The sequence below is a fragment of the Zalophus californianus genome, chromosome 10 (assembly GCF_009762305.2).
Source record: "Zalophus californianus isolate mZalCal1 chromosome 10, mZalCal1.pri.v2, whole genome shotgun sequence".
In the NCBI taxonomy this organism is placed as follows: Eukaryota; Metazoa; Chordata; class Mammalia; order Carnivora; family Otariidae; genus Zalophus; species Zalophus californianus.
The window spans coordinates 81,461,313-81,486,201 of record NC_045604.1 but is presented as its reverse complement, the minus strand read 5'-3'; the positions used below and the strand labels follow the sequence as shown (position 1 = coordinate 81,486,201).

Genomic DNA, 24,889 nt, shown 5'->3' with positions numbered 1-24,889 from the left:
CCATCATAGGGCTGTTACAGTATAAAGTGGAACTGGAGCAGCTATTATTATTGTCACCTGACAAGTCATAATTATGGCTTGACATAATGGAGGAAGCTGGAGCAGCTGTCTCAAAGTCTTTTCCGTCTGGAATCCTGCGGTAAGATCTGAGGCAAATACCCCAGATCGCACCCTTTTTTGAGCACGCGTCACTTGGGAACCTAATACCTGAACCCCCCGCAAACCCGTCGGCACCTAGTAAACTGCCGGTCCTGCGCATGCGCGGGGAAGCTCGCCAGCCCCGCCCTTCCGTGGTGCATGGCCTGTTCCATTCCTGAGGGATGTTGACAGTGGCGGAAACTTGGAAGCCTAGGCCCGGAACTACAGGTGCGTCACGAGCATTTCCAGCCTCTCAGCGCAGGAGTGGTCACTTGCAGTTATTATATGTCTATCCCGACGCCTGCGACGGGCTTCTGGAAGTTTGGAGCGGCTCCACCCTGCCTCGCCCCCCCTCACCTGAGAACGTTAGGGCTGGCCGGCGTGAAGGCCAGGTACGGAAGCCCACAGGGCCCCGCCCACCCCGAGGGGCCCCGCCCCGCCTCCCTGAGACCCGCAGAGTGCCCACCCCGCGGCGTCGCCCGGCAGCTCCTCCTCGTCTCCGCCCCGCCGGCCGCGGCCGCGGGGGACGTCAGCGCTGCCAGCGTGGAAACCGCGGCGGTCCGCGGGAGGCGGAAGTAGCGCTGGGACCGCGGAGCCTCCATAGGGCTCCGCCGGCCGCCTCAGCCATGGACGCGTCCCTGGAGAAGGTCCGTACTCGGGCTGCTGGGGGGCGGCGCTGTGGCCCGGGGGCCCCCCGGCTCTGGGGCGACTGTTTCCCAGTCGCGAGCTACCATTGTGACCGGGGAGGGGCCCGGGGGCTAACTGGCCCTGCCTGAGGAGGCCTGGCCGCGAGGGCGTCCGGCTGGGCGCTCGCGGCTGAGGCCTGGTCACGTCACGGGGCCGGCGGTCCCTCGGGTCCCCGTGGGCCGGGAGAGGCCGGGCCGGTTCTGCCCGGAGCCCAGTGCGGGGGCCGCGGGGCCGATCTTGGGGCCTGCCCGAGCTCGGCTCACCCTTTCGGATGACAGAGCTAACCATTTACGGCCCTAGAAGAGCCTGGACAGAAGCCCCGGTGGTTTCGGAGTCAACTGCAAGCCTGTTAGGTTTTCTGTGGTCTCCAAGTTAGGGGGAAAACAATGTTGAAGCAGTGGTTTTCCAACTTCAGCATGAATAGGAATCACCTGGGGCCCTTGGTAAACACCTCGATTTTCGGCCGTCGGGTCGGACCCACATGGGGGCGGGACGGGGATCTGCCTGTTTAACAAGTTCCCCCACGTGATTCTGATGCTGTAGTTTGTGAACACCTGTGAGGGACCCCCCCCCCCCGCCCCCCGAGGTCAAGAAGGGATGGGTCTTCTGTAGATGGTGAATTGCGTTTTGGGGGTTGCTGCTACTCCACAGCTTGTGGCTCCCCCTTTCCGTGGGGTGGGGGATGGGGAATCCGAAATCCCCTGATAGCCTCGCTTTCCTCTAGATTTCCTTGGGGAAGCAGCCCCGGTATGTACCTGGCTGACTACTCTGGCAAAGGGAGTGGATTTTAATTGTCCCGGATTTAGGGCTCGTACGTGAGAACCAGTGTTTGGATCCCTTTATGGATACCTGTCTTCAGAACCTGGCCTGCCTTCCCTCCAAGTTCTTCTTCCTCTTCAAGCTTGGGAGTCTGCTCCTGCAGACCCGGTTTTGGGGTTTTTTTTGTGGGTTTTCTTCGTTGTTTTTTGTTTGTTTTCGTTTTTTTGTGCATGCAGAAATCGGGAGCAGTGCTAGTGTTTTGAGATTGCCTCGTTTTGGTTTTGAACTGGCAGAAATGACATACTTTGTCATGTTTTTTTTTCGGTGTGGAGCTGCTATAGATTGGTTCCCTTGTCACTGGAAAGTTGAAGGGAGTAATTGTACCAGTTCAGCCAGATATCTTCATGTGCACACAGTGGTATAGCTTACACCTCAGGTTTCTCATAAATTGGGTGGAATGCAGTCCAGAAAAGAAAAATGTTTTTAACGTTATATGTTTTGATGGCTAGGAATGAAGTTTTTCCAGGCTTTTAATTAGTACACAGTGTCTACCTTGTGGTACTTTTGAGTTACAGGCTGGGTCAGTGATTATCAGCCACGGTTGCAGTTTTGTTCCCTAGGGGACGTTTGGCAACTTGTTTGGAGACCTTTTTGGTTTTCACAACGGGTGGGGGGCGGGGATAGGGAAGTGCTGCTGGCACCTGGTGGGTAGAGGCCAAGGATGCTGCTAAACATCCCACCTTGCACAGGAGAGCCTCCATACCAGAGAATATCTGCTTAAAATGTTAGTCATGCTGAGGCTGAGAACCCTGGTCTAGATCTTATGTGTAACGCCAGTAGTTGAATATAAAATGATGCTAAGATTGCCCCTTCAAGTGTTGTTTCCTGTCCAGTTTCATAAGACAGGATGGGCTTTGTGTCCTTTCAGTTAGAAACCTAAAAGAACTGGCGTGATCTTTCCTCCGAGAATAGTTTTTTATAGGCAAATCTGCAAAAACAGAGTGGGTTGGAATCCCACTTTAAATATTACTTTTCTGGCATTTAACTAGTCAGTTATACTGGTTTCTCCCTATAAATGTTAATTGATGATAAAAGATCATAAACTCTCTAAATGAAGATCTGAAGAGGTACTGAAACTCCAGAGTGCTTAAGACTGGAACATTCACAAAAATGGCAGTGATCTTTGAGGAATTCAGAATGTGTGGGCTGGAAGTTTCTGCCTTAGGCCAGTGTGGAAATTCTGAATGTAAGTTTTTCAGGACTAAGACTATGTCTTATTTTTGTATTCCCTGTAGCAATAGAGGGCCTCACATGTAATGAACAATTTCTGTTGGTGCTAAGTGGGCAGAAAAGGAAGAATTGCTATAATATGAATGTTGAGGATTTCATGTTCTGAAAAATAGTTTGAATCAAAGTAAAAACATTGAGTTGTGTCCATTATTCCTGTTTCTTTGAGGAATAGGCTCCTCTGGGCTAAATTCTACATTGCAAATATAAACTATTGGAGCAGTTCTGAATGATCCCATTTAAACTGATCCTTGCATAATTTATACTAGCTACAGAAACCACAATGTTATTTGATTCCCATCCTCTAATTTCAAGTAATCGCTCTCTCTAAAATGTAGTAGTCCATCATCATTTAGTAGAATCAGTTAGTACATTTCCTTTGGTCCAAATATCCTGTACTCTTGCTTTTTCTTTAGATAATATGTAGATGGGAGACGTGCGATGACAGAGCCGTCTTCTTTGGTTACTTTTCTTTCACAGTACTATCCGTTGTATCTGAACTTAGGGAGGTCTCAAGAAACCAAGACAGGTCAATTGAAGGGGCAGCGCATTCAAACTGGAAGAGTAGATGTAGGAGCCTCAGCCCCTCAATACTCTTATGTCCAGCTCATAAGGAACAAGGCCCTATCGCATAGTCTCACAATTACATTAATAATAAATTTTTTAAAAATGCCACAGGAAGTAATTACTCTGATGCTTTAGATCTTAATAAGTTAACAAACCTATATACACTTTTCAGTAAAAACCTGCCACTTTAAACTTGTACAACAGCCCTGGGCGCCTGGGTGGCTCAGTTGGTTAAGCGACTGCCTTCGGCTCAGGTCATGATCCTGGAGTCCCGGGATCGAGTCCCACTTCGGGCTCCCTGCTCAGCAGGGAGTCTGCTTCTCCCTCTGACTCTCCTCCCTCTCATGCTGTCTCTCATTCTCTCGCTCTCAAATAGATAAATAAAATCTTTTAAAAAAATTAAAAAAAAAAAAAATAAACTTGTACAACAGCCCAGACCTTTTCTTCTTGCTTGGAAAAGCTCGTTCTTCCTGGGTATTACATTTGGACAAAGTGTATTGCAATTTGTTTGCATTTACTTTAATTCCAACCTTGAGTAAACTTAAACTCAGCCCTCCTGGCATTCTGGGCTGGATGATGCTCTTGTTGTGAGAAGCTGTCCTGTGCATTGTAGAATGTTGAGCAGCATCCCTGGCCTCTCCCAGTAGCATTTCTGAACCAAAGTCATCAAATGAAGAAATTGTTCCCTGGGGGTTGGGGAAACTGCCTCTGGTTGAGACCCACAGACTTAGGGAATCTGTAGCTGCATGTTCGGTATGGTAGCTGCTAGCCCCATTTGGCTCCTTAAATTTAGTTAGGGCACCTGGGTGGCTCAGTTGGTTAAGCGACTGCCTTCGGCTCAGGTCATGATCCTGGAGTCCCTGGATCGAGTCCCGCATCGGGCTCCCTGCTCGGTAGGGAGTCTGCTTCTCTCTCTGACCTTCCCCCCTCTCATGTGCTCTCTCTCTCTCTCTCAAATAAATAAATAAATAAATAAAAATAACGTAATATATTATTTAAAAAAATTTAGTTCGTTAAAATTAAGTAAAATCTAAAACTCAGTTCCTCGTTCGGCACATTTCAAGTGCTCGACAGTCATGGTGTGGCTTGTGGCTGCACTACCGGACAGTGCAGATGTAGAACATTTCCATTTTGGGCAGCACTGTAGAGTGGGGCTCTTTTATTTGTTGTATTCTTAATTCTTGTCTCTCCAAGAGGCAACTTTGACTCTGCTTCTGCTCGAAATAATTGCAACCCTACCCATTATTTTTTCTTGTACTCTTTCTGAGCGAAGTTCCTCCCCGCCCTTTGGACCTGATTTTGGAAAATTCTTTCATCCTTACAAGGAGCAGTAGGAGCATAACTGGAACATTCCTGATTATTACTGATAAAGACTACCAGAATTTCAATTCCTGTTTTTTATTTTAAAAGCTCACGAAAGGAACACCTATTAGACATGTTTGAAAAAAAAAATAACCGTTTTCTGTGGTCTGACTTTGTAGATCTTACATAGAAAAGGGAACGGGAATGATAGCCTGTAATTTTAGCATTCATTTGAAGCTGATCCCTATATCATCATAAAGTAAGGGTTTTGCATAGGGGTGTGCGGTGGCTGAAGTGGTAAACGATTATCAAATGCTGGGTGTCTGGGAAAACATGGTGCAAAGTTCCTGATCCTAAAAATTTATGGCCTCGGTGATTTTTGATTTATTCAAGATTGTAGAGGCAATCAGTGACAGAGCTGTTGGTGATCCCCAGTCCAGTGTGTGTGCCACCATATCTAGGATTATGAGTTAAAATTATAGAGAGGAGTTGCCTGAGTTTAATGTCAGCTGTTTTCACCTAAAGCAGTAGCCTGCTTTGATTTATAGTTTTATTGAAGGCCAGCTATGGTCAGAGCCCAGTGCTGAGAGAAACACGAGGTGAATTAGACCTGATCTTTGCAGGAGGTTATGTTCTGGTAGGGGCATACATGTTTAGACAAATCCTTGTGTAGCAAGGTGGGGTAAAAAGTATTAAGGAAAAAATGGGGAATGCATGGAATTGAGTAACCAGGAAAGATTTTTGTAGAAGAGATTCTTTAGGTAGAATATCAGAACCGTGTCTTTTCTAGAGTTTTTTAAAAGTGTAAATGAAATGTAAATGCTTACTTTATAATATGATTGTGCCTCATATTAATTGCTGGTAGAACATAAGGGAAAGGAAACCTGTTTCACATTTTGAAGTTAAATTAGATATAAAAAATATGTCTCCAATCACTTTGAAAATACCCAAAATCTAGCATACATCTATTTTTTCCAAGCAATATTCAAAATGAAAATATTCATTATTTTTAATTTTTTTGTTTGTTTTGATTTCTGTTACTGCAGTTGTTTTTTGCTTTATTAAATGCTAAGTATTTAGTTGCCTTAAAGTTGGATCATCCTTGAGGTCTAGCCTGGGACCCTGTACACTTTTTATTTCTGTGGAAAATGCATTCTGAGTTTAAAAGGACTGAGGGAAGAGTACACTTTCCTAATATAACCCTTCTTCCTGTATGCGGAAAAGCAGAAACAGCCCTCGCTTTAAAATGCAACTCCATGGGGTGCCTGGGTGGCTCAGTTGGGTTGAGTGTCCAGCTCGATTTCAGCTCAGGTCTCGATCTCAGGGTCGTGAGTTCAAGCCCCATTTTGGGCTCCATGCTGGGCGTGGAGCTTACTTAAAAAATAAAATAAAATGCAACTCCATGACATTGAACATTTAGCTATAGTGATCTCAGGATCCTAGTGAGACTGACTGACTTATAAGACTGGACATTGTATTAGATGGAATCCTATTAAGTTGTGGGTTTTGTGCATTAAAAACAGTTGAATGTAGGCAGTTTCACACAGCACAGCCCTAAAGGTCTGAAGATGCATAGATAACACACAAAGGCCTCAGAATCGATGGGTTCCTTTCCTCAGAAAGTAAGGCTAGCAGCGTTAGTCCTACGGAGTTCCAGTTCAGTATGGGTTAGAGTGATCTTGGTGAGGATAATGGATATCTTTATCTTTCCGATTCCATCCCCAGCAAGTCCTAGGAAGCACTCCCTATAAGAAGCACATCTCAATGAAAGGCTTCTATTTTCAAGTGACGATAGCATGCTTTTCTGTAGGCAATTTTTTTGTGTTCCAGAATAAGTGTGTAATTCCAGATGAACTAGTAAATGTCTTAGAAATAGAGCTTGCCTGGTGTGTGGTACTTTTCCATCTGTGTAGTTGTTGGGAAGCATTTATTCACAATATATATAAAGCCTGAATGAATTGATTCTCCAGAGGAGTGGTCTCTAGGAATACATTTGTTGAAACTTAGACTTGGATCCCTAGCATTCCCAACACATATCTTTAGGAGAGTGATTTGAATTGCCCCCCCCCCCCTTTATTTTTAACCCCCTGCATGCTTCTGTGACAGGTTTGATCTGATGTAGCTAACTGCTGCCTCCTACCAGATTCTTCTCTGCCGTCTATTTTTGCCTCTTCATTTCCCCATATGTTCTTTTTTGCCTCTCCTCTTGATGAATTGGTAAGATTAAATACTAATGCCCTATGCAAGATTTGAGTATCCCTCTTCACCTGGGAATATTAAGCTACTTAATGAGCCAGTGATTACAGTATGTCTTCATGTTCTCACAGACACACTCAAGCATAAGATTTCCAAGAGTATCCAGTTCTTAGAAGACACAGACAATAGTGCCTAGTTCTTAATGAAAAACTTTTCTGTTGAAATGAGGCAAAAGTATTTACGAATGTAGAAATTGAGAGTCCAAAAAGGCAGGCCAGGTTTGCAAGGCACTATATCAACTTCCTAGAGAATCGCTGTCAAAAATGTTCTCTCGTCCTTGACAGGAAAGGAACAGCTGTGTTCCTGGAGCCGCAGCTGCTGTGTGCTTCTCAGAGATGTGTAGTATTGGGGGTATTTGTTGAACTAGTGCTAGATAGGCACTATCAGTGTTTTCACTGGGGAGAAAAAGAAATGATTTTGAGAGAGTTGATGATAGTTTCTTGGTATCACTCTCCGGGATTCACCTTGCTTAGAAAGATGTGGAAGGCCACAGAAATTGGTATGTTAGAAACACAGGATTTTGGAGCGCCTGCGTGGCTCGGTCAGTTAAGCAGCTGCCTTTGGCTCAGGTCATGATCCTGGAGTCCCAGGATCGAGTCCAAGTTGGGCTCCCTGCTCAGTGGGGAGGTCTGCTTCTTTGCCCCTCCCCTGGTTCTTGCTTTCTCTCTTTCTCGCTTGCTCTCAAAAATAAATAAAATCTTAAAAAAAAAACTATTTTAGAGCTTTTTCTGATTGCTTTGATCGATTAAAGAAAGGTGGTGATTTTTTTTAAAGTTTTTTGTTTATTTGAGAGAGCAAGAGAGAGCACCAGCAGGGTGGGGGGGGGGGGCAGAGGGAGAGGGAGAAGCAGACTCCCCACGGAGCAGGGAGCCTGATGTGGGGCTCGATCTCAGGACCCCAGAATCATGACCCGAGCCGAAAGCAGATGCCTAACTGACTTAGCCACTCAGGCGCTCAGGTGGTGATTTTTTCTTTTAACATGTCTAATGCGTATGTTGTAAACTAGCATTTGATGACACCATAGTCTTCTCTCCAAATATGAGCAGCTGGTATTCTCACATTCTTTAGTTTTTCTTTGTTAATAGTCCTAGAACTCCCCAATTATGAACATTCCTCCCCTGAAAAAGTTTCTAGAAACTACAGTATCATTTACTTCTATTAATGAATGTTGTGATTTTTGTATTTTAAAATACATTTTCGGCTTCCTTTTTCCCTCTTGTCTGGGGGCTGCTTCTCTTTAAAGGGTTAGCTCTGTGTTTCCCAAATAGCAGTTACTCGTACCATCTTTGAATTTTGCCGTATCAGTGTACCATTTGCACTATTATTTGCTTAATATTTCTTCAGAATTAACTTTAAATCAATTCACCCACCTTTTTAAAATTGAGGGACAATTTATGTGTAATAAAAATACCACTTTAATGATACAGTTAGAGTTTTGGCCGTTAAATACAGACCTATAACCACCAGCATGATCAAGATATGGAACATTTGCATCTCCCTTAAAAGTTCCCTTGTGCCTCTTTCAGTGGATCCCAAATATGCTTTCTGTTCCTATAATCTGCCCCCCCCCTTTAACTTAGATTTTGCTAAACAATAGTATCTATGAATTTGGGGTTCGAGGTGTTATTTTTTTTCCTAATTCATGTGAAAGTATGATTTTATGAATATATGATTTTTGTTGTCACACTTGGTTCAATGTGCTCTCTCTCATTCCCTCTCTCAAATAAATAAATCTTAAAAAAAAATACATACAAGAGCTTGATTAAGCATGCTTGAAAGCTGAAAACATTTTAAAAGTAACTATAGGGCAACAGTTACCAAATTTTATGCCCTAAGATTCTTTTCCTACTGCAGTTTCCACTTTTGAAAGGTTCTTATATGGCGCCTGGGTGGCTCAGTCGTTAAGTGTCTGCCTTCGGCTCAGGTCATGGTCCCAGGATCCTGGGATCAAGTCCCGCATCAGGCTCCCTACTCCACGGGAAGCCTGCTTCTCCCTCTCCCACTCCCCCTCCTTGTGTTCCCTCTCTTGCTGTGTCTCTCTCTGTCAAATAAATAAATAAATAAATATCTTTAAAAAAAGTTCTTATAAACAACTTCTTGGTAAATAACTTTATTAACAAATGATTGTATCTGATTGTTAATAATTGCCAACAGCCATCCTACAGGTTACATCCTGTATATGGGATGTCAGATCAACTTAGCAGGTCATGACCAGCAGTTTTCAAAAAATGAAAGAGAACAAAACAGTAAATAGGATGTATTCCAAATAAGGGTAGGAATAGTGCCAGTGTTACTTTATACTGAATTGATACAATTCTAGCCAAGAGCAAAAATAAGTGATTTTTTTTGTTAATCCACGCAGCCCTATTCCAGACAAATTTAGAACTTCCTACTAGCTTTGAGAAAACTTGGGAATTACTCCCTGACTTCTTTTACTGTTTTACTTTGCATTTGACTCTTTTTTTCTCCAACATTTAAATTATGAGAACCTTAATTGGTGATGTTTTAACATTACAGGTGTAATATTTCTTCTCCTGATAGTGGCAGGATATTTTACTATTCCACACTGAAAATTATGAAAATCAACTAGTACAAAAATGGCTCTTAAATGTTTATAAAATGACGAACAATGGAGCTTGTTTTACAAAATGAGCTTTCAGTTCTGTGACAATTACCATACAATTGAATGGTTCTTAGCCTTGAAATTGCATTAAGCCATACCACGCATCTTTGTTAGATATAATTGAAGCAAAAATACTGAATCCACTTCATTACACAGCAAAATCAGCCATGACTGAAATATAATTTATAAATTTACAATCTGATGACTAACAGTCTAATAGCTGTCTCTGAATCCTCAGTAATGAGCATACAGTGGTTTTGAGATTAGGTACACACAGTCTGAAAATGTTGCACTGTTTTGGTTAGTTTTTTTTTTTTTAACAGTATGATTGCTGCAAGCCTCTTTAAGGCTTAGGGACCCAAGGTGAGCAGGGGCCATGGGTGTCCAGCTCAGAAGTCTGAGTTGGCGTCCTGCTCCCTTTCCTAGAAAAGCATCTGAAAACCTCACACCCATACCTGTTGTCATGGCTTAATTATTAATAGTGCTCCTTCACTCTTGAAAATGTCCTTGTTTTGATTGTAAGTTTTTGGTTATTTAGTTGACACTGTGAAATTTTCCCAATAGGGAGAGCTTTTTGATACACTTTTTATCTAGGTGAAAACATTAAGCAAGGATCATCTTTAAAGTGAGGCCTGGGGCACCTGGATGGTTCAGTTGGTTAAGCATCCAACTCTTGATCTCAGCTCAGGTCTTGATCTCAGGGTCATGAGTTCAAGTTCTGCCTTGGGCTCCATGCTGGACATGGAACCTACCTTAAAAAAGGTGGGGGGAGTCTTTATTGAGTACAGGGCTTTTTCAAAGTGTGAGTTGCTTTGTTTACTAATTTGATAAAATTGAAAAGCAGTATTGCCTAGGGTTAAGAGCACTAGTTTTAGGGTAGCACAGGATTGTTTTAAATTCTGGCCCTACACCCCAATGTTTATAGCAGCAATGTCCACAGTAGTGGAACTACAGAAAGAGCCTAGATGTCCATCAACAGATGAATGGATAAAGAAGATGTATATATATATACAATGGACTACTACTCAGCCATCAAAAAATGAAATCTTGCCATTTGCAACGATGTGGATGGAACTAGAGGGTATTATGCTAAGCGAAATAAATCAGTCAGAAAGACAAGTATCATATCTCACTTATATGTGGAATTTAAGGAACAAAACAGGATCATAGGGGAAGGGAGGGAAAAATGAAACAAGATAAAATCAGAGAGGGAGACAAACCATAAGAGACTCTTAATCATAGGAAACAGAGTTGTTGGAGCAGAGGGAGGTGGGGGAATGGGGTAACTGGGTGATGGACAGTAAAGAGGGCACATGATGTAATGAGCACTGGGTATTATATAAGACTGATGAATCACTGAACTCTACTTCTGAAACTAATAATACACTATGTTAATTAATTGAATTAAAAAAAATAAATTCTGGCCCTAAAGCATAATAACTGCCTTTGGGTTAGTCAGGAAGTAATGCATATAAAAGTATTAGTTGGACTAATGCCTGGAATATAGTAAGCAGTCCAGTAATTATTAGTAATTATTAAGGAACACAAATCTCATTGAGCCCTTTTTCTGTGCTAGATCCTGTGCTTGGTGCTAAGGAATTAAAAAAATGATAGGATGTTCTTCCTAGGAACCTAGCACAGAATACTGTTTTTTTCCCTTCAAAATCCTAAAACAATCTTAATCTAAATATTGAATAATAGGTACCTTTTTTTAAAACAGTCTACTTTTATTTTTTTATTTACTATTTTTTTAAAGATTTTATTTGTCAGAGAGCACAAACGCACAAGCAGGGGGAGCAGCAGGCAGAGGGAGAGGGAAAAGCAGGCTCCTTGCTGAGCAAGGAGCCTGATGTGGGGCTCAATCCCAGGACCCTGGAATCATGACCTGAGCTGAAGGCAGGCACGTAACTGAGCCGCCCAGGTGTCCCCTGAGTAATAGATATCTTTATACAAATTTAATTTTTCATTCATTTAGATTTGTGTCTGGCTGTTGCCCTGCTGTTGTTTATTACATTTACCACACAACTGCCCTTGTCTGGCACTGTAACAGGTACTGAGGGTAAGAAATGTGAATTAGATAATCACAGCTGCCCTCACTAGAAGCCTGTGGAGGCATGGTTTTTAGTTTTAAGGAACCGATTAACAAATACACATTTTTCTTAGAGCGTTCCTTGACAGAATGTAGTATTATCCTGCAGCTGGATAACATTTTATATTTTGGATTTACCCAGTTAACAAGCCCTTGAAGGGTGTGTGGCTTTGGAGACCCATCATATTCACATTTAATTTACTGAAAGTTTAAGTGTGATTTTCCCTAGCCACCCACTTTCCGCCACCTCCTCCACCCTGGACTTCACTTCCTGAAAGAGAGGAGGAGCTAGAGCAATTTAAATGTAAGCCATTCATCTCAACTGAGCACGGGCTCTGTACAGAGAGACTCCCATGTGGGAACTCGAAGCTGTGTTTTCCACCTGCCTTTCACAGTGTAAGCATCTTGCCATCACACGTGAATTCTGGTTTTTAAAAATAAGTATTGTTCGTAAGTGAGTTCTAAACTAAGTCAACTATTTTGTGTACTCTCAACTGAAAAACTGTGTTCCAGTCCTATAGGAAACGTTAACTGTGTTGCACTTAGAGCCAGTAGGTTGATGCCCATTATACTGTGCCTTCCTAAGGGGTTTCAGAGGTAACATGACAGCCCAAGAATCAAGCTGACTACAGAAAGTCAAAATTAGTAGGAGTCTGAATCACTGGCTTCAGGAAGCTTATAATCTAATTGGAGAGAATATACTAGAAAGATCATCTCTAAATTCACAGTAAAGGATATTGAGGAATCATAAGGATAAATGGCAGTTGCATATTAGAATGGCCCCAGTTTCATGTATTCTGTTCTGTTGCCCCCATAAATAAAATCCTTTTTATGAGGCAGCAGGTCCACAGTCTTTGGTTTAGCAAAACGGTATTGATATCTTTAAAGAGAATACAAGAGAATGAAATGGTTTTATCCATCAAAGTTTCTTGGAAGTATCGAATTGGGATTTAATAGCTAGAGAGATAAAAGGCAGGACGTTTCAGACAGGGCAAGTGTTAAAGGCACGAAACATGGAAGTATGGTTGATCAAGCAGAGCTGTGTATCTTTTTATTTGGCCCGGTGATTGGGAACACGCTGGAGGGTCACGGGATGAGGATGATAAGGAACACGACCACTAGACTGAGGAGTTCACATACATTCTCTTGACCATTATCTGTTCCTCATCCTACTCATAATCATTAACTTAGAACGCAGAGACCATTTGAGATTGCTTTGTAACCCATCTCATGTTACGTTTAAATTGTGAATTTTATTGGAAACACCAGTTTTAAAATAATTTTTCTATCTTGTGTAAAATCATATCGGACGTGGCTATGCGGTTATTTTGTAATCCGTTTTGGGAGTCTGTGTGATGTAATAGAAAGGTCAGAAACGGGTCGGGAAACCAGGGTTCTGGCACCGCTCTGTCACCTATTAGCTTTGTGACCTTAGGCAGTCACTTTACCTCTCTTAGTTTCTTTACTTCTCAAATGGTACACCAGAGGTTTACATGCTATACTTTTTTTTTTCTTCTTTTCAGTGATTTCTTCTACAAGTGAAAGTTAGAACTCTTGTTGTTATAAAACAGATCTGATCTCCTTAATGGGGGGCAGGGAGCTAAAAGCCCTAGCTGCCTACCCAACCCCACTTCCCCAAAGTTCTTCCTGGGAGTATTAAGACTCAGAAGAACACAAGTGGAAAATCCCTGGACTAGATCCCTAAAGTTAACATTTTTCCATACTTACATGGATAAACTGAGTAGCATTTCTTAAAAACAATTTTGAGGAGAGGGGTGCCTGGGTAGCTCTGTCAGTTAAGTATCCAACTCTTGATTTTGGCTCAGGTCATTTATCACAGCGTTGTGAGATTGAGCCGGTTGTCAGGCTCTGCCCTGGGCATGAAGCTGGTTTAAGATTTTCTCTTCTTGGGGCGCCTGGGTGGCTCATTCATTAAGCGTCTGCCTTCGGTTCAGGCCCTGATCTCAGGGTCCTGGGATCGAGTCCTACATTGGGCTCCCTGCTTGGCAGGAAGCTTGCTTCTCCCTCTGCCACTCCCCCTGCTTGCGTTCCCTCTCTCGCTGTGTCTCCCTGTCAAATAAATTAAAAAAAAAAAAAAAAAAGATTCTCTCCTCTTCTCCCCCTCTTTAAAAATAAATTTTTTTTGAGGATATACTGCAGTACTAACTGTAATACAATCTGTTGTACACTTAATAAGGTAAGATTGGGTACAGTAAACAGTCTGAAGGGAAAAGAGCATAAATACACTTGAAGAGTAAGAGGGGAACAAAAGAAAGTCTCCACAACTATTTATAACCCAACTTGTATGGAGATTCGAGACAACCAGATTGTCTGCCTTAAGATTGCTAGGGAGATTAAGAAGAAAGAAAGGAAAATGAGTTTGTGTGTTTAATTTTGTAAGATTTTTAAAATTTTTGTCTTATTTATCTTTTGAATGGGAGCTAGAAGTATACTTGGTACTAAAATCCAAAAAGAACAAAAAGATGTGAGTTGAAAAGACTCCCTCTCATCTGATGCCCATCCTTCCAGTTCCCTTCTCTGGAGGCAGTCACCATGACCAGCTGTGTAAGCTTCCAGAGTTTATGGAATCACTTCCATATTTATGGGGATATTAGTTTCCTTTGGCTACTGTGACAAATGAGCACAAACTGGGTGCCTTAGGACAACAGAAATGTATTTTCCCACAGTTCTGGAGGCTAGAAGTTTGAAATCTGTATCACTGGGCTGAAATCAAGGTGTTAGCAGGGCTGAACTCCCTCCAGAGGTTCTAGGGGAGAGTCCCTTCCTTTCTTGTGCCAGTTTATGTTGCCTGCCAGCACTTATTCCTTGGTTTGTGGCCCCATCACTCCAATTTTTGAGACCAGCACCTTCAAATCTCCCTCTGCTCTGTCTTCACATAGCCTTCTCGTGTGTGTGTGTGTGTGTGTGTGTACACTCTCCTACTTCTCTCTTACCTGGATACATGTGACTGCATTTAGAGCTGCATTTAGACAATTCAGGGTAATGTCACTATTTCTAGATCTTTAATCACATCTGCAAGGACTTTGCCATATAAGGTAACATTCACAAGTTCCAGGGTATTGTGATGTGAATATCTTTTGGGAGGCCATTTTTCAGCCTACTACAGCAATAAAACAAATAGCGTACTATACATACTTTTCTGAACCTTGCTTCTAAGAGTGTAAAACTGGAATAATCTAACATTAATTCAAGACTGGTTAAATAACGAAATATCCATAGAGTGGAATATGGTGTTACCACTCACTACAAATGAAGTGGATATATACTGACGTGGAACCATATTCACTATAAAGTAGAAAAATGCAAGTTGCAGGGGTTCATAGGGGTAAGGTGTGAGTTTGGAAAGATACGTATCAAACTTGTGTGGCTTCCTCTGGGGAGTAGGACTGGTGGACTTTTTTTACATTACATGTTTGTACTTCGGAATTTTAAAATCGAATGTATTTTAGGGGCACCTGGGTGGGTCAGTTGGTTAGGCGTCTGACTCTTGGTTTTGGCTCAGGTCATGATATCGGGTCATGAGATTAAGCCCCATGTTGGGCTCCGTACTCAGCAAGGAGTCTGTTTGGGATTCTCTCTCTCTCTGTCTCTCTCTCTCTGCCCCTCCCACCATCTGTGCATGCTCACTCTATCCCTCTCCCTAAAATAAATCTTTTAAAAAAATTTAACAAAAATAGAGAACCTTTAAAACATGTACTTTATAATAAATCCATGTGTTTTAGAATAAATCCAGAAGAAAATGGACTTCAGTTTAATTTTTCTGGATGAATTACATTGCAGAAGCAATACAGGATTATTGCAATTTAATCTTTTTGATTTGTTTCCCAGATAGCAGACCCTACATTAGCTGAGATGGGAAAAAACTTGAAAGAGGCCGTGAAGATGCTAGAGGACAGTCAGAGGTGAGCCTGGAACAGAAGTGACCCTATTAAACGTGTTCAGCCTGTTGTGAAGCTGGTGGCACTGGTTTCTTGCTGGTAAAAACACCTCTTGGTTTCACAATGTCACGCTTAGCTTAGCTTCATCTGACTTTAAAGATGGTATTTGTTTTGGGTAGAAGGTACTTTGTAATTAAAAGATTTTGAAATTGAGGGGCAGGACTTTCTGATTTTCAGTTCTGCCTGTTAAGAGTTTCATTTACTTAATATATTGTTTGAATTCTATAAATACTCCTTGGTATATGTTAGGTTATATAGAGCATCAGCTAACCAGAAATGGGTTAAAGTGTTACTTGTTTCATGTTCTTTTCCTTAAATTCAAACTATACCCCAAACTGGGGACTAGGGCAACAGGGATGGGGGAAGAGATGTGATAAATGTGTTTCAAATCCTACATCAGTTACTAAGAGCTTAAAGGCAACATCGTCACATGTTTGCGTGTTCAAATGTTAGAAATTTGGTAAGATAGAACAAATAGTTTTTTATTTTCTTTAAATTAGAAGAACAGAGGAGGAAAATGGAAAGAAGATATCAGGAGATATTCCGGGGCCACTGCAAGGCAGGTAGGTGGCAGTGAAGATACATACTTTTAGTTGGGTATGTGTTTTCTTTAAATCGAGATTTTCAAACCATTATTGATTGATAATTTCAGTTGTGATAAGCACAAAGCAAATTGAGAGTCCTGTGCCGTGTAACATCAGAAAATCAGAATGCCATTGGCTGGTTGTTGATTATGCTGAATCTACCTGCTTCTCCCCCTTTCTCATTCAGGATTTAATGTAATTTCCCATTCAGAATTTAACAACCTCATGACTCAAAAGCAATGCACAAACTTATAATTATATAACTCGACTGTCATACTTAGTTCATCCTTGAAACCTGTAATCTATTCAGCAGACTGCACTTTATGGTGAGAGATATGTTATTTTGATAAGATGTATCATTTTTATAATACAGTAAAATGAAAATGTCAACTTCGATCATTACACAGAGTGATTTATTTATTTATTTATTTATTTATTTATTTATTTATTTATTTATTTAGGCAACTAAAGCAGATCTGTCAAGTGTGTGTGGTTTAAGCTAGCAGGGAGAATGTCAGAAAAAGAAGTAGCCATATAACTAAAATGTTCACCAGATGTTAGCCCTCAGTCTGGAATTAAAGTCCCAGCCCAGCTTCCCTCAAGCTTTTTTTTTTTTTTTTTATAACCAGGAAACTGCGCATAGGTAAACAGTGCAACTCCCTTCAATTGTCCTTTGACCTGAATGTGAATATATACAAGGTGCAAAAGAAAAGTATTGAGGAAGGACCACAGTGTGTCAATAAGTGTCCTAACACACCCAGATGCTAATATTTTAAGATGGGCACTCCTGCTTGCAGCCTAACGGTGCTGATTTGAAGCCCTTGGATGTGAAGTGGGTTCTGCAGCTGAGAGCACGAACCAGATCCTATCAGGCCCCTCTTCCCACACCTCCAGAAGGGAATGAAAGGGTTCTACTAATCCCACAGAAGTTTCCCTACAAGAGATACTAGCAGGAACATCTCTAGTTCTCAGAATGGGAGGGCATAAAGCCACATAGCAGGGGTAGTCACATTTAATGCTGACACCAACATCTGAGACAGTGCTTTGCCAGGCACGGCGTTAAACGTGTTTCATGCACTGATGGTGTCCTCAAAATTCTGTAGTGTAGGGGCTTAGGGAGTTTGAGCAGCTGGCTCAAGGTCACGTGACTAGTGCACACTCTCTCTTCACAGTGTCCAAGGGCCAGAGCCCCTCTCACATGAAGGTCAGCACCTTGGAGAGGAAGGGTATTGGGGCATTGTTTCGACAGTGCTGCTTTTTCCAAAGAGAACTTTGTATTAGTCATATTCTCATTAACGGAGTGATAATATTTTTATATTACAGTTATTACAAGCTGCCTTGCCGTTGCTTAGTACTTTAGCTATTCACATTCTTGTAAGTTTTCAACCCCTCACGTAATAAGGGATAGAAGGAAATCTGTTTGCACTCTAAGCAGATCTCCAGTTTCCCTGCTTGGGGAAGAGGTGGTAGTAAACAATGCTTGCATTACATGTTTAAGTCTGTTATAACAGCAGACAAGACTCCTCCGTGGAAGGAAACTAGCCACACCAGTGGCACTGGAGTATTCTTGCTCCTTCCGTGACCTTCCAGCATCTTAAAAAGACTATTTTGGTTCTTTTAACACGCTTATTAAATATTCTCCTTGGATTCAAATGAACAGGTCGAGAAGTAGTGCTGAAGTAATACTGGTGAAATTTTCAGAAATCAATCTCCTGTTTGCATAGAATATTTAATAATTACATGGTTATATGGAAAATTCAGTTAATTTGAGGTTTGTTTTTAAAAGATGTTTAGTGTATCTCTAGCACATTCTTACAGCTCCTCACTTAAAAAAAAAAAAAAACCTCATCAAGGCTGGTTTAAGTGAAGAAAATAGAGGGGTGGGGAATGTGTGCTGTTTCCACCTGTCCATCAGCTCTCTTCTTCTTCTGCAGCGGACAAGACATGGTGAGCATCCTCCAGGTAGTACAGAACCTGATGCACGGAGATGAAGATGAGGAGCCCCAGAGTGCCCGGTAATGCAGGACGGTTGGCAGCTGTTCTTTGAAAGTATATGTGTTCTTGATTTTGATAGTGATTGCATTTTTTTTTTTAACGATGATTGCATTCTTACAAGTTGCCAAAACAGAGCTGTGTTTCATTCACAGTTACGTATGATGTTAAAACAGTGTTCATTTCTTCCTTTTCAGAGAGACATTTAATGTATTTTGTATTGTAGGTAACATATTTCGCAAAAGGAAGGCACTCAAACTAAATCCTGTAGTTTCTCTGGCATCGTGTCTTAGAGAGGGGCTGGCAGAGGGACCAGAGAATACTGCTGTGTGCTTCATGCTTCCGCTTCGGACTGCTAAGAATTGCCACAGCCGAATCTGTTGGTGGCAGGCCACGTTGTCTGTGAATCATCCATTTATTTTTATTCATCTAACTTAGCTATTTATTTAGTTTCATGGTTAATTGTTTTAAATTTAATTTTGGGGGGACAGAAGTAATCATTCTCCTTTTTCAAATTTCAAAAGATAAAGAAAGAGTCTACAAAGGCAGTTTTCAGTCAGTGATGTGATGGCATATGTTACCTGAACCCAAAATTGATGTGAATTCTAAAATTACAGAGGCCTTGGATGAAAAGGGGCATTTCTTTCATAGTCTACCCCCACCCCGAGCTTGTTCTCCTATATTCTTCAGAGATCCTTTATGTGTATGTGTACACAAGCAAAGTCTACGTTCCCTCCAGTATGTAAATACTCTCTATGTTGTTAGAGAGTTAGGTCTTAGAGTTCATCATTTATCAGTATACAAGGAGCTTTCACCTGTGAGAGCTATTTAGTTTTACTTTGGATGAATGAACCATATTTTATTTAACTAGTCTCCTGTTCAGGTTTACTGTTGCAAACGCTGCTGCCAGTAACTCTGTACATGTGTCATTTATCATATAAGCAAGTGCTTCTGGAGATTAAAGTCTTAAAAGTAGGATTTCTGAGCCAGATAGTTTGTATATTTGTAATTTTGATAGATATTGCCAAACTTCCCTCCGTGGAATTATGCCAGTTTATAGCCCCACCAGCAGTGCATGACAATATCTTTTTGCCCACACCTTGGCTGCAAGGCTCCTAGCAGACTTAAGGACTATTGCCAAGCTGCAAGGTGAGAAATGATATGTCAGCATAATTTTAGTTTACATTTTTCTTATGAATCACGTTAAGGGTCTTTTTAATATGTTTTAAGGCCCGTTTATATGTCCTTTACTATGAAATATCCTTTGCCCGGTATCCTATCTCATTTTTTGGTTGTATTCTTATCAATTTACACTTACTCTTTATAAGGGAAATTAGTCCTTCCATTTTAATTATGCATAAAACAATACCTGGGGCGCCTGGGTGGCTCAGATGGTTAGGCGTCTGCCTTCGGCTCAGGTCATGATCCCAGGGTCCTGGGATCGAGTCCCGCATCGGGCTCCCTGCTCCTTGGGAGCCTGCTTCTCCCTCTGCCTCTCTCTCTCTCTCTCTCTCTGTCTCTCATGAATAAATAAATAAAATCTTTAAAAAAAAAAAAAAAAGTCTGCCGCTGTCTGTGACCTACCGGCCGAAGCTTGAGCTTCAAGACCCTCCTCCTGAACTGACCCTTCCCAAAAGCCCCATAATTTTAGATTCATAATTTATGGTCTTTTACTTACAAGGGGGCCTCCAAAATGTATTATAGCCGAGCTCCATGAAACCAGAATCTGCCTTGGGATTTGGGTATTAAGGAAACTGTCAAAGTTACCTGTCCTGACTATCTCTTATTCACTGTGTGACGTTGAACCACTGACTTAACCTCTCTGAATAACCGCTTCCTTGTTCTGCTGGAACTCTTTCCTATTATGAGGCATAGACGAGACAAGCTATGGTGGGACAACTGAGGCCCCAGGACACAGAGCCAGCCAGAATTCGAACATGCTTTCTGAGTGCCCTGGGGAGGTCTAAACCCATCCGGGGGGCACCAGGTGAAAGGAGAGCATGAGGAGCGTGGGGCATGTGAGCTACACCTTGGAAGCGGAGTCTGTCTAATTTGGTCACCAGGTGCTGTAGGGAAGATAGCTGGGAGAGAGAAGGAGCTAAGACCTGGAGGGTGGTGTGTGCGTAGGTGTTTGTGTTGGAGGGGGCGGGTTGTGGGTTGCAAGGAACTGCTGGAGTCTGTCCACCCAGAGCCTCTGTCTCCTGATGCCCTCACCTTTCCCCCACCCCATACTACACACAGGAGAAATTCGATCCATATTTCCACGATTCTGTTAATGATCCGTGCGTGCCTGGGTAAGAAGGCAGGGTGTCAGGGAGAATATTTCAGGATGTAAACACAGCCTGGGCAAAGATGCGGAACCGTGGCGGAATTTAGAGAACAGAAGGTTCTCTGTGATTGGAGTATGGGTTTGTGGGGGGCAGGACTGAGAGCCAATAGCCACACTTCCAAGGGGTTCAATGGCCTGGCCTGGGCTGGTATGCCAATGAGATCCTCCTGGAGCCAGTGAGGTCTGTGGGAGAGGACCACCGGTGCCCTCCGCAAGGAGAGCAGAGAGCTATGGAGGCAATCAGGTCACAGGCCTGCTGGGGCCAGGCTGGTGGGAAGCTACAGTAAGAAAGGACAGACGGGGCGCCTGGGTGGCTCAGTCGTTAAGCGTCTGCCTTCGGCTCAGGTCATGATCCCAGGGTCCTGGGATCGAGCCCCGCATCGGGCTCCCTGTTCCGCGGGAAGCCTGCTTCTCCCTCTCTCACTCCCCCTGCTTGTGTTCCCTCTCTTGCTGTGTCTCTCTCTGTCAAATAAATAAATAAAATCATTAAAAAAAAACAAAAAAACCTGGTTCCCCTTGAATTTGCTGTATTGTTATAAACAGCTGTTCCATGTGGGGAATTGATCTTCATCTAATGAGTCTCTGAAAAAATTACTTTCTGCCCAGTGTACCTCAGCACTGTGCTCCATAGTTCTTAAGCTGGCATTTAATTAAAAAAAAAAGGAGAAAATTATTCACAGTTTGTATATTTAGTAGATATTCAATAAAAATAAGGATTTGAATTTTTAAAATCTTTTTGTTTTCTGGATTATCAGTACTTTCTATACATAAATTTCTTAAGTTTATCTGAATTTTTACCTTCTAGGCCATTAAGTGGATTTCAAGTCTGACAGATTTCTGTGAAAATACTGTGTCTTTAGGTTTTGTTTTATTGCTTTATTCATATTTTGAATAATACTCTTTTAATATAATTCATTTTGATTAACAGAATCCAGAATATTGGAGAACAAGGTCATATAGCTTTGCTGGGGCATAGTCTGGGAGCTTATATTTCAACTCTGGACAAAGAGAAGCTTAGAAAACTTATGACCAGGATACTTTCAGACACTACGTTATGGCTATGCAGAATTTTCAGGTAAGGACATATATGAGTTGGACACAGTTTTCTGGAGCTATGCTACCTAAGTTCATGTCTGCTTCTTCCCCTTCCTCCTGAAGGGTTGCTTAATCTCTGAATATCTGTTTCCCCATCTATTAAATGGGGAGAACAATATTTATGTCATGGTATTGTTACGAGGATTAAATGAGCAAAAGAATAAGCATATGTCAAGAGCCAAGAACATAAGCACATATAGTTTGGATAATGTCAGTTACTTGTTTTTAGGATTCCTGCTTGGCATATGTTGATAGAAGATAGAGTAGGAAAATGCTTCAGGTATTTTTAATCCAAATACTAGCTTGTGCTTTAGTAGAAGGGAAATGCTGCCATAAGGAATTTGAGTGTGTTATGAACTTGAAATTTGTTTTATGCTGTGATAATGTTGGCATTATTAAGGAATTATAGCAGGTGAGGAAGACATAGGACCAGTGGTATTTTTGTTTTTATGTTGTTACTTTTAAAGAAAAGGAATGTTTCCCTAACCCTGTAAGATTTAACTTGAGAGACTCGCTTTCAGATGTTGGGAAAGAGCTTGGCCTGGCAAGAGTATAAGTTTGCCTAACTGTATTGCAAAGGAGAAATTTTCTTCTATTCTAATATTCCACCACCTGTAATTGACATTCTCTCTCCTTTTCTAGAAAGCAGACCAAGAAGAGTAATCGGCCCCAGGCACATAATAGTGAAAGCAAAAGTTAGGCTGCCTAGCATTTTTGACAATTTTATTTACTTTGGATGTTTTAGGGCTGAAACTGCTAAGACTGAGCCACCCAGGTACCCGTCCTCTGTTCTTTATAACTTCCAGCTGTGAGGTGTGGTCAGCCATCTAAGATGAGGGTGATTCCTATCTTCCTTTGACCGTTCTAGGTGACAATTTCTAGGTTAAGAAAATAATTACTTCCAGGATAACCAAAGATAAGACCATACTGATATATGGCTGTCTCTTAACAGGTATGAAAATGGCTGCGCTTATTTCCACGAAGAAGAAAGAGAAGGACTTGCAAAGATTTGTAGGCTTGCTATTCATTCTCGTTACGAAGACTTTGTAGTCGATGGTTTCAATGTATTATATAACAAAAAACCTGTCATATATCTTAGTGCTGCTGCTAGGCCTGGCCTGGGCCAGTACCTTTGTAATCAGGTAATGTGGTATACAGTGGATATTTTAAAGCAATTGTGTTTTGTTCTGTCCTGAAACTTTATAGTATGTAGACCCATTTCTTTAGCTGCAGTTTTTTTCAAATGAAAAGAAACATACACTTGTTTTGTCATTATCAGAAAATATATAAAGGTATATTAATTTTTAGATATATATATGTGTCTGTGTGAAAAATATATATACATAAGAGAGCGCACGCACACGCAGGCAGGCGGTAAAGGGAGAGGGAGAGAGGGAATCTTAAGTAGGCTCCATACTCAGCGTGGAGCCTGACATGGGGCTCAGTCTCACAACCCTGAGATCATGACCTGAGCTGAAATCAAGAGTTGGACACTTAACCAACTGAGCCTCCCAGGCACGCTGTGTGTGTGTGTGTGTGTGTGTGTGTGTGTGTTTATTTTTTTAGTTGCCCAAAGGCAACCACAGTCAACGTTTTTTTTCCCCAGACTTTAATCAAAGAGTTTTTACATGGTTATGTCTGGCTTTTTTCACTTAGTGTTATAACAGGTACATATGCTGTTTCAACAGTTCTTCCAAGTACAGTTTATTTTTAATATCTTCATAATACTCCTTCAAGTGACAGTATGGTATTTTAACTACTGTTTCCCTTTTGGGCAATTAAAGTGTTCACATTCTTTTATTTTCTCTGACCATTTTCAGGTAATGCTCTTTGCATAGGATTATTCTGGACATCTTTGTGTGTAAAGCTTTTTCTATATTTAGAAAATATTTTCTAGATTATATAGATTTTCAGAGTCTATCTAGAATTGCTAGATCAAAGAGCATTACCATTTTTGAATTTCATGGTACATGTAGCCCAATTAGGGGGCTACAAAAAAATGTTCAGCCTCTTGGCCAACATTGTTTTAAAACCCATAGGATTGGAGGGTTTGTCTTTTGTAAGATGGAGAAATCCTGGGGTGATACATGGGGGAAACTCTGGGACCTAAGTTGATTATGAGCTGTGGTCACTGGTGGCAAGAAATTATGTCCTCTTTTTTTTTTTTTTTTTTTTTTAAGATTTTACTTATTTATGAGAGAGAGCAGAGGGAGGAGCAGAGGAAGAGGTACAACAGACTCCATGCTGAGCGCGGAACCCAACACAGGGCTTGATCTCACAACCCTGAGCTCATGACCCGGGCTGAAACCAAGAGTCAGATACTTAACTGGCTGAGCCACCAGGCACCCCTTATGTCCTCTTTTTGAGTGTGTATAGAATGAGCAGATTTATAATATCCTTACAGGAACCTGGAATAAATTACTTCCTGAGTATCTACTACAGGCCAGGTTCTTATGGACTCAAAGTTGTCTTGGGACAGCAGTCCAGTCTTCAGACTCCATATGGGGGTGGGGGTGTACCTGGCTGGCTCAGTCACAAGAGCATGCAACTCCTGATCTCAGGGTCATGAGTTCAAGCCCCACATTGAGTGTAGAACTTACTTAAAAAAAAAAAGCTTTATAAAGGTATTTCAATAAGTGAGAAAGGCAGATGGCAAAATATATATAAGATGGTCATATTCATGTTTTTGAAAGTGTTTATGTGTGAGGTGCGTGGTTGGCTCAGTCAGTAGAGCATGCGACTCTTGATCTTGGGGTCGTGAGTTCAAGTCCTACATTGGGCGCAGAACTTGCTTTAAAAAAATAAAGTGTATATGTATATGTTTTTCATACCAAAAAAATATATAAATACTTAGAAAATATTTAGAAGGTTTTATACTAACCTCTTAACAGTAGTGGCTTGATGGCTTATGGGGTGGGAGGGCATTTTCACTTTTTTTATTTTTTTTGAAGATTTTATTTATTTGACAGAGACACAGTGAGAGAGGGAACACAAGCAGGGAGAGTGGGAGAGGGAGAAGCAGGCTTCCCGCCGAGCAGGGAGCCCGACATGGGGCTCGATCCCAGGACCCTGGGATCATGACCTGAGCCGAAGGTAGATGCTTAACAACTGAGCCACCCAGGCACCCCGGCATTTTCACTTTAAACTTCTTTATTTTTTATTGTGTGTTTTACTTGGGCTTCAGTTTCATAATTTAAAAAGAAAAGGAAGAAAGTGTGCTTA

The 24,889-nt window shown here is 41.6% G+C and overlaps 1 protein-coding gene and 1 non-coding gene across 5 annotated transcripts in view; both read left to right on the top strand.

Annotated features, from left to right (window-relative positions):
• Positions 1-345: 345 nt before the first annotated feature.
• Positions 346-24,889, top strand: part of PDXDC1 (pyridoxal dependent decarboxylase domain containing 1) — a 50,575-nt gene continuing 26,031 nt past the window's right edge. The window contains exons 1-6 of one of the 4 annotated variants that reach the window (XM_027610441.2): positions 346-366; positions 15,558-15,631; positions 16,168-16,230; positions 18,186-18,266; positions 21,501-21,647; positions 22,620-22,809. In XM_027610441.2, coding sequence (XP_027466242.1) covers positions 15,582-15,631; positions 16,168-16,230; positions 18,186-18,266; positions 21,501-21,647; positions 22,620-22,809 — 531 coding nt within the window. In that variant the 5' untranslated portion in view covers positions 346-366; positions 15,558-15,581. Of the gene's footprint in view, positions 367-447; positions 531-584; positions 786-15,557; positions 15,707-16,167; positions 16,231-18,185; positions 18,267-21,500; positions 21,648-22,619; positions 22,810-24,889 lie in introns of those variants that run through there. The other 3 variants (XM_027610440.2, XM_027610439.2, XM_027610442.1) reach the window with 3 other exon arrangements.
• LOC113933774 lies at positions 18,798-18,867 on the top strand. Its single transcript, XR_003523479.1, has one exon. It is a non-coding gene; the product is annotated as a small nucleolar RNA SNORD45 (small nucleolar RNA).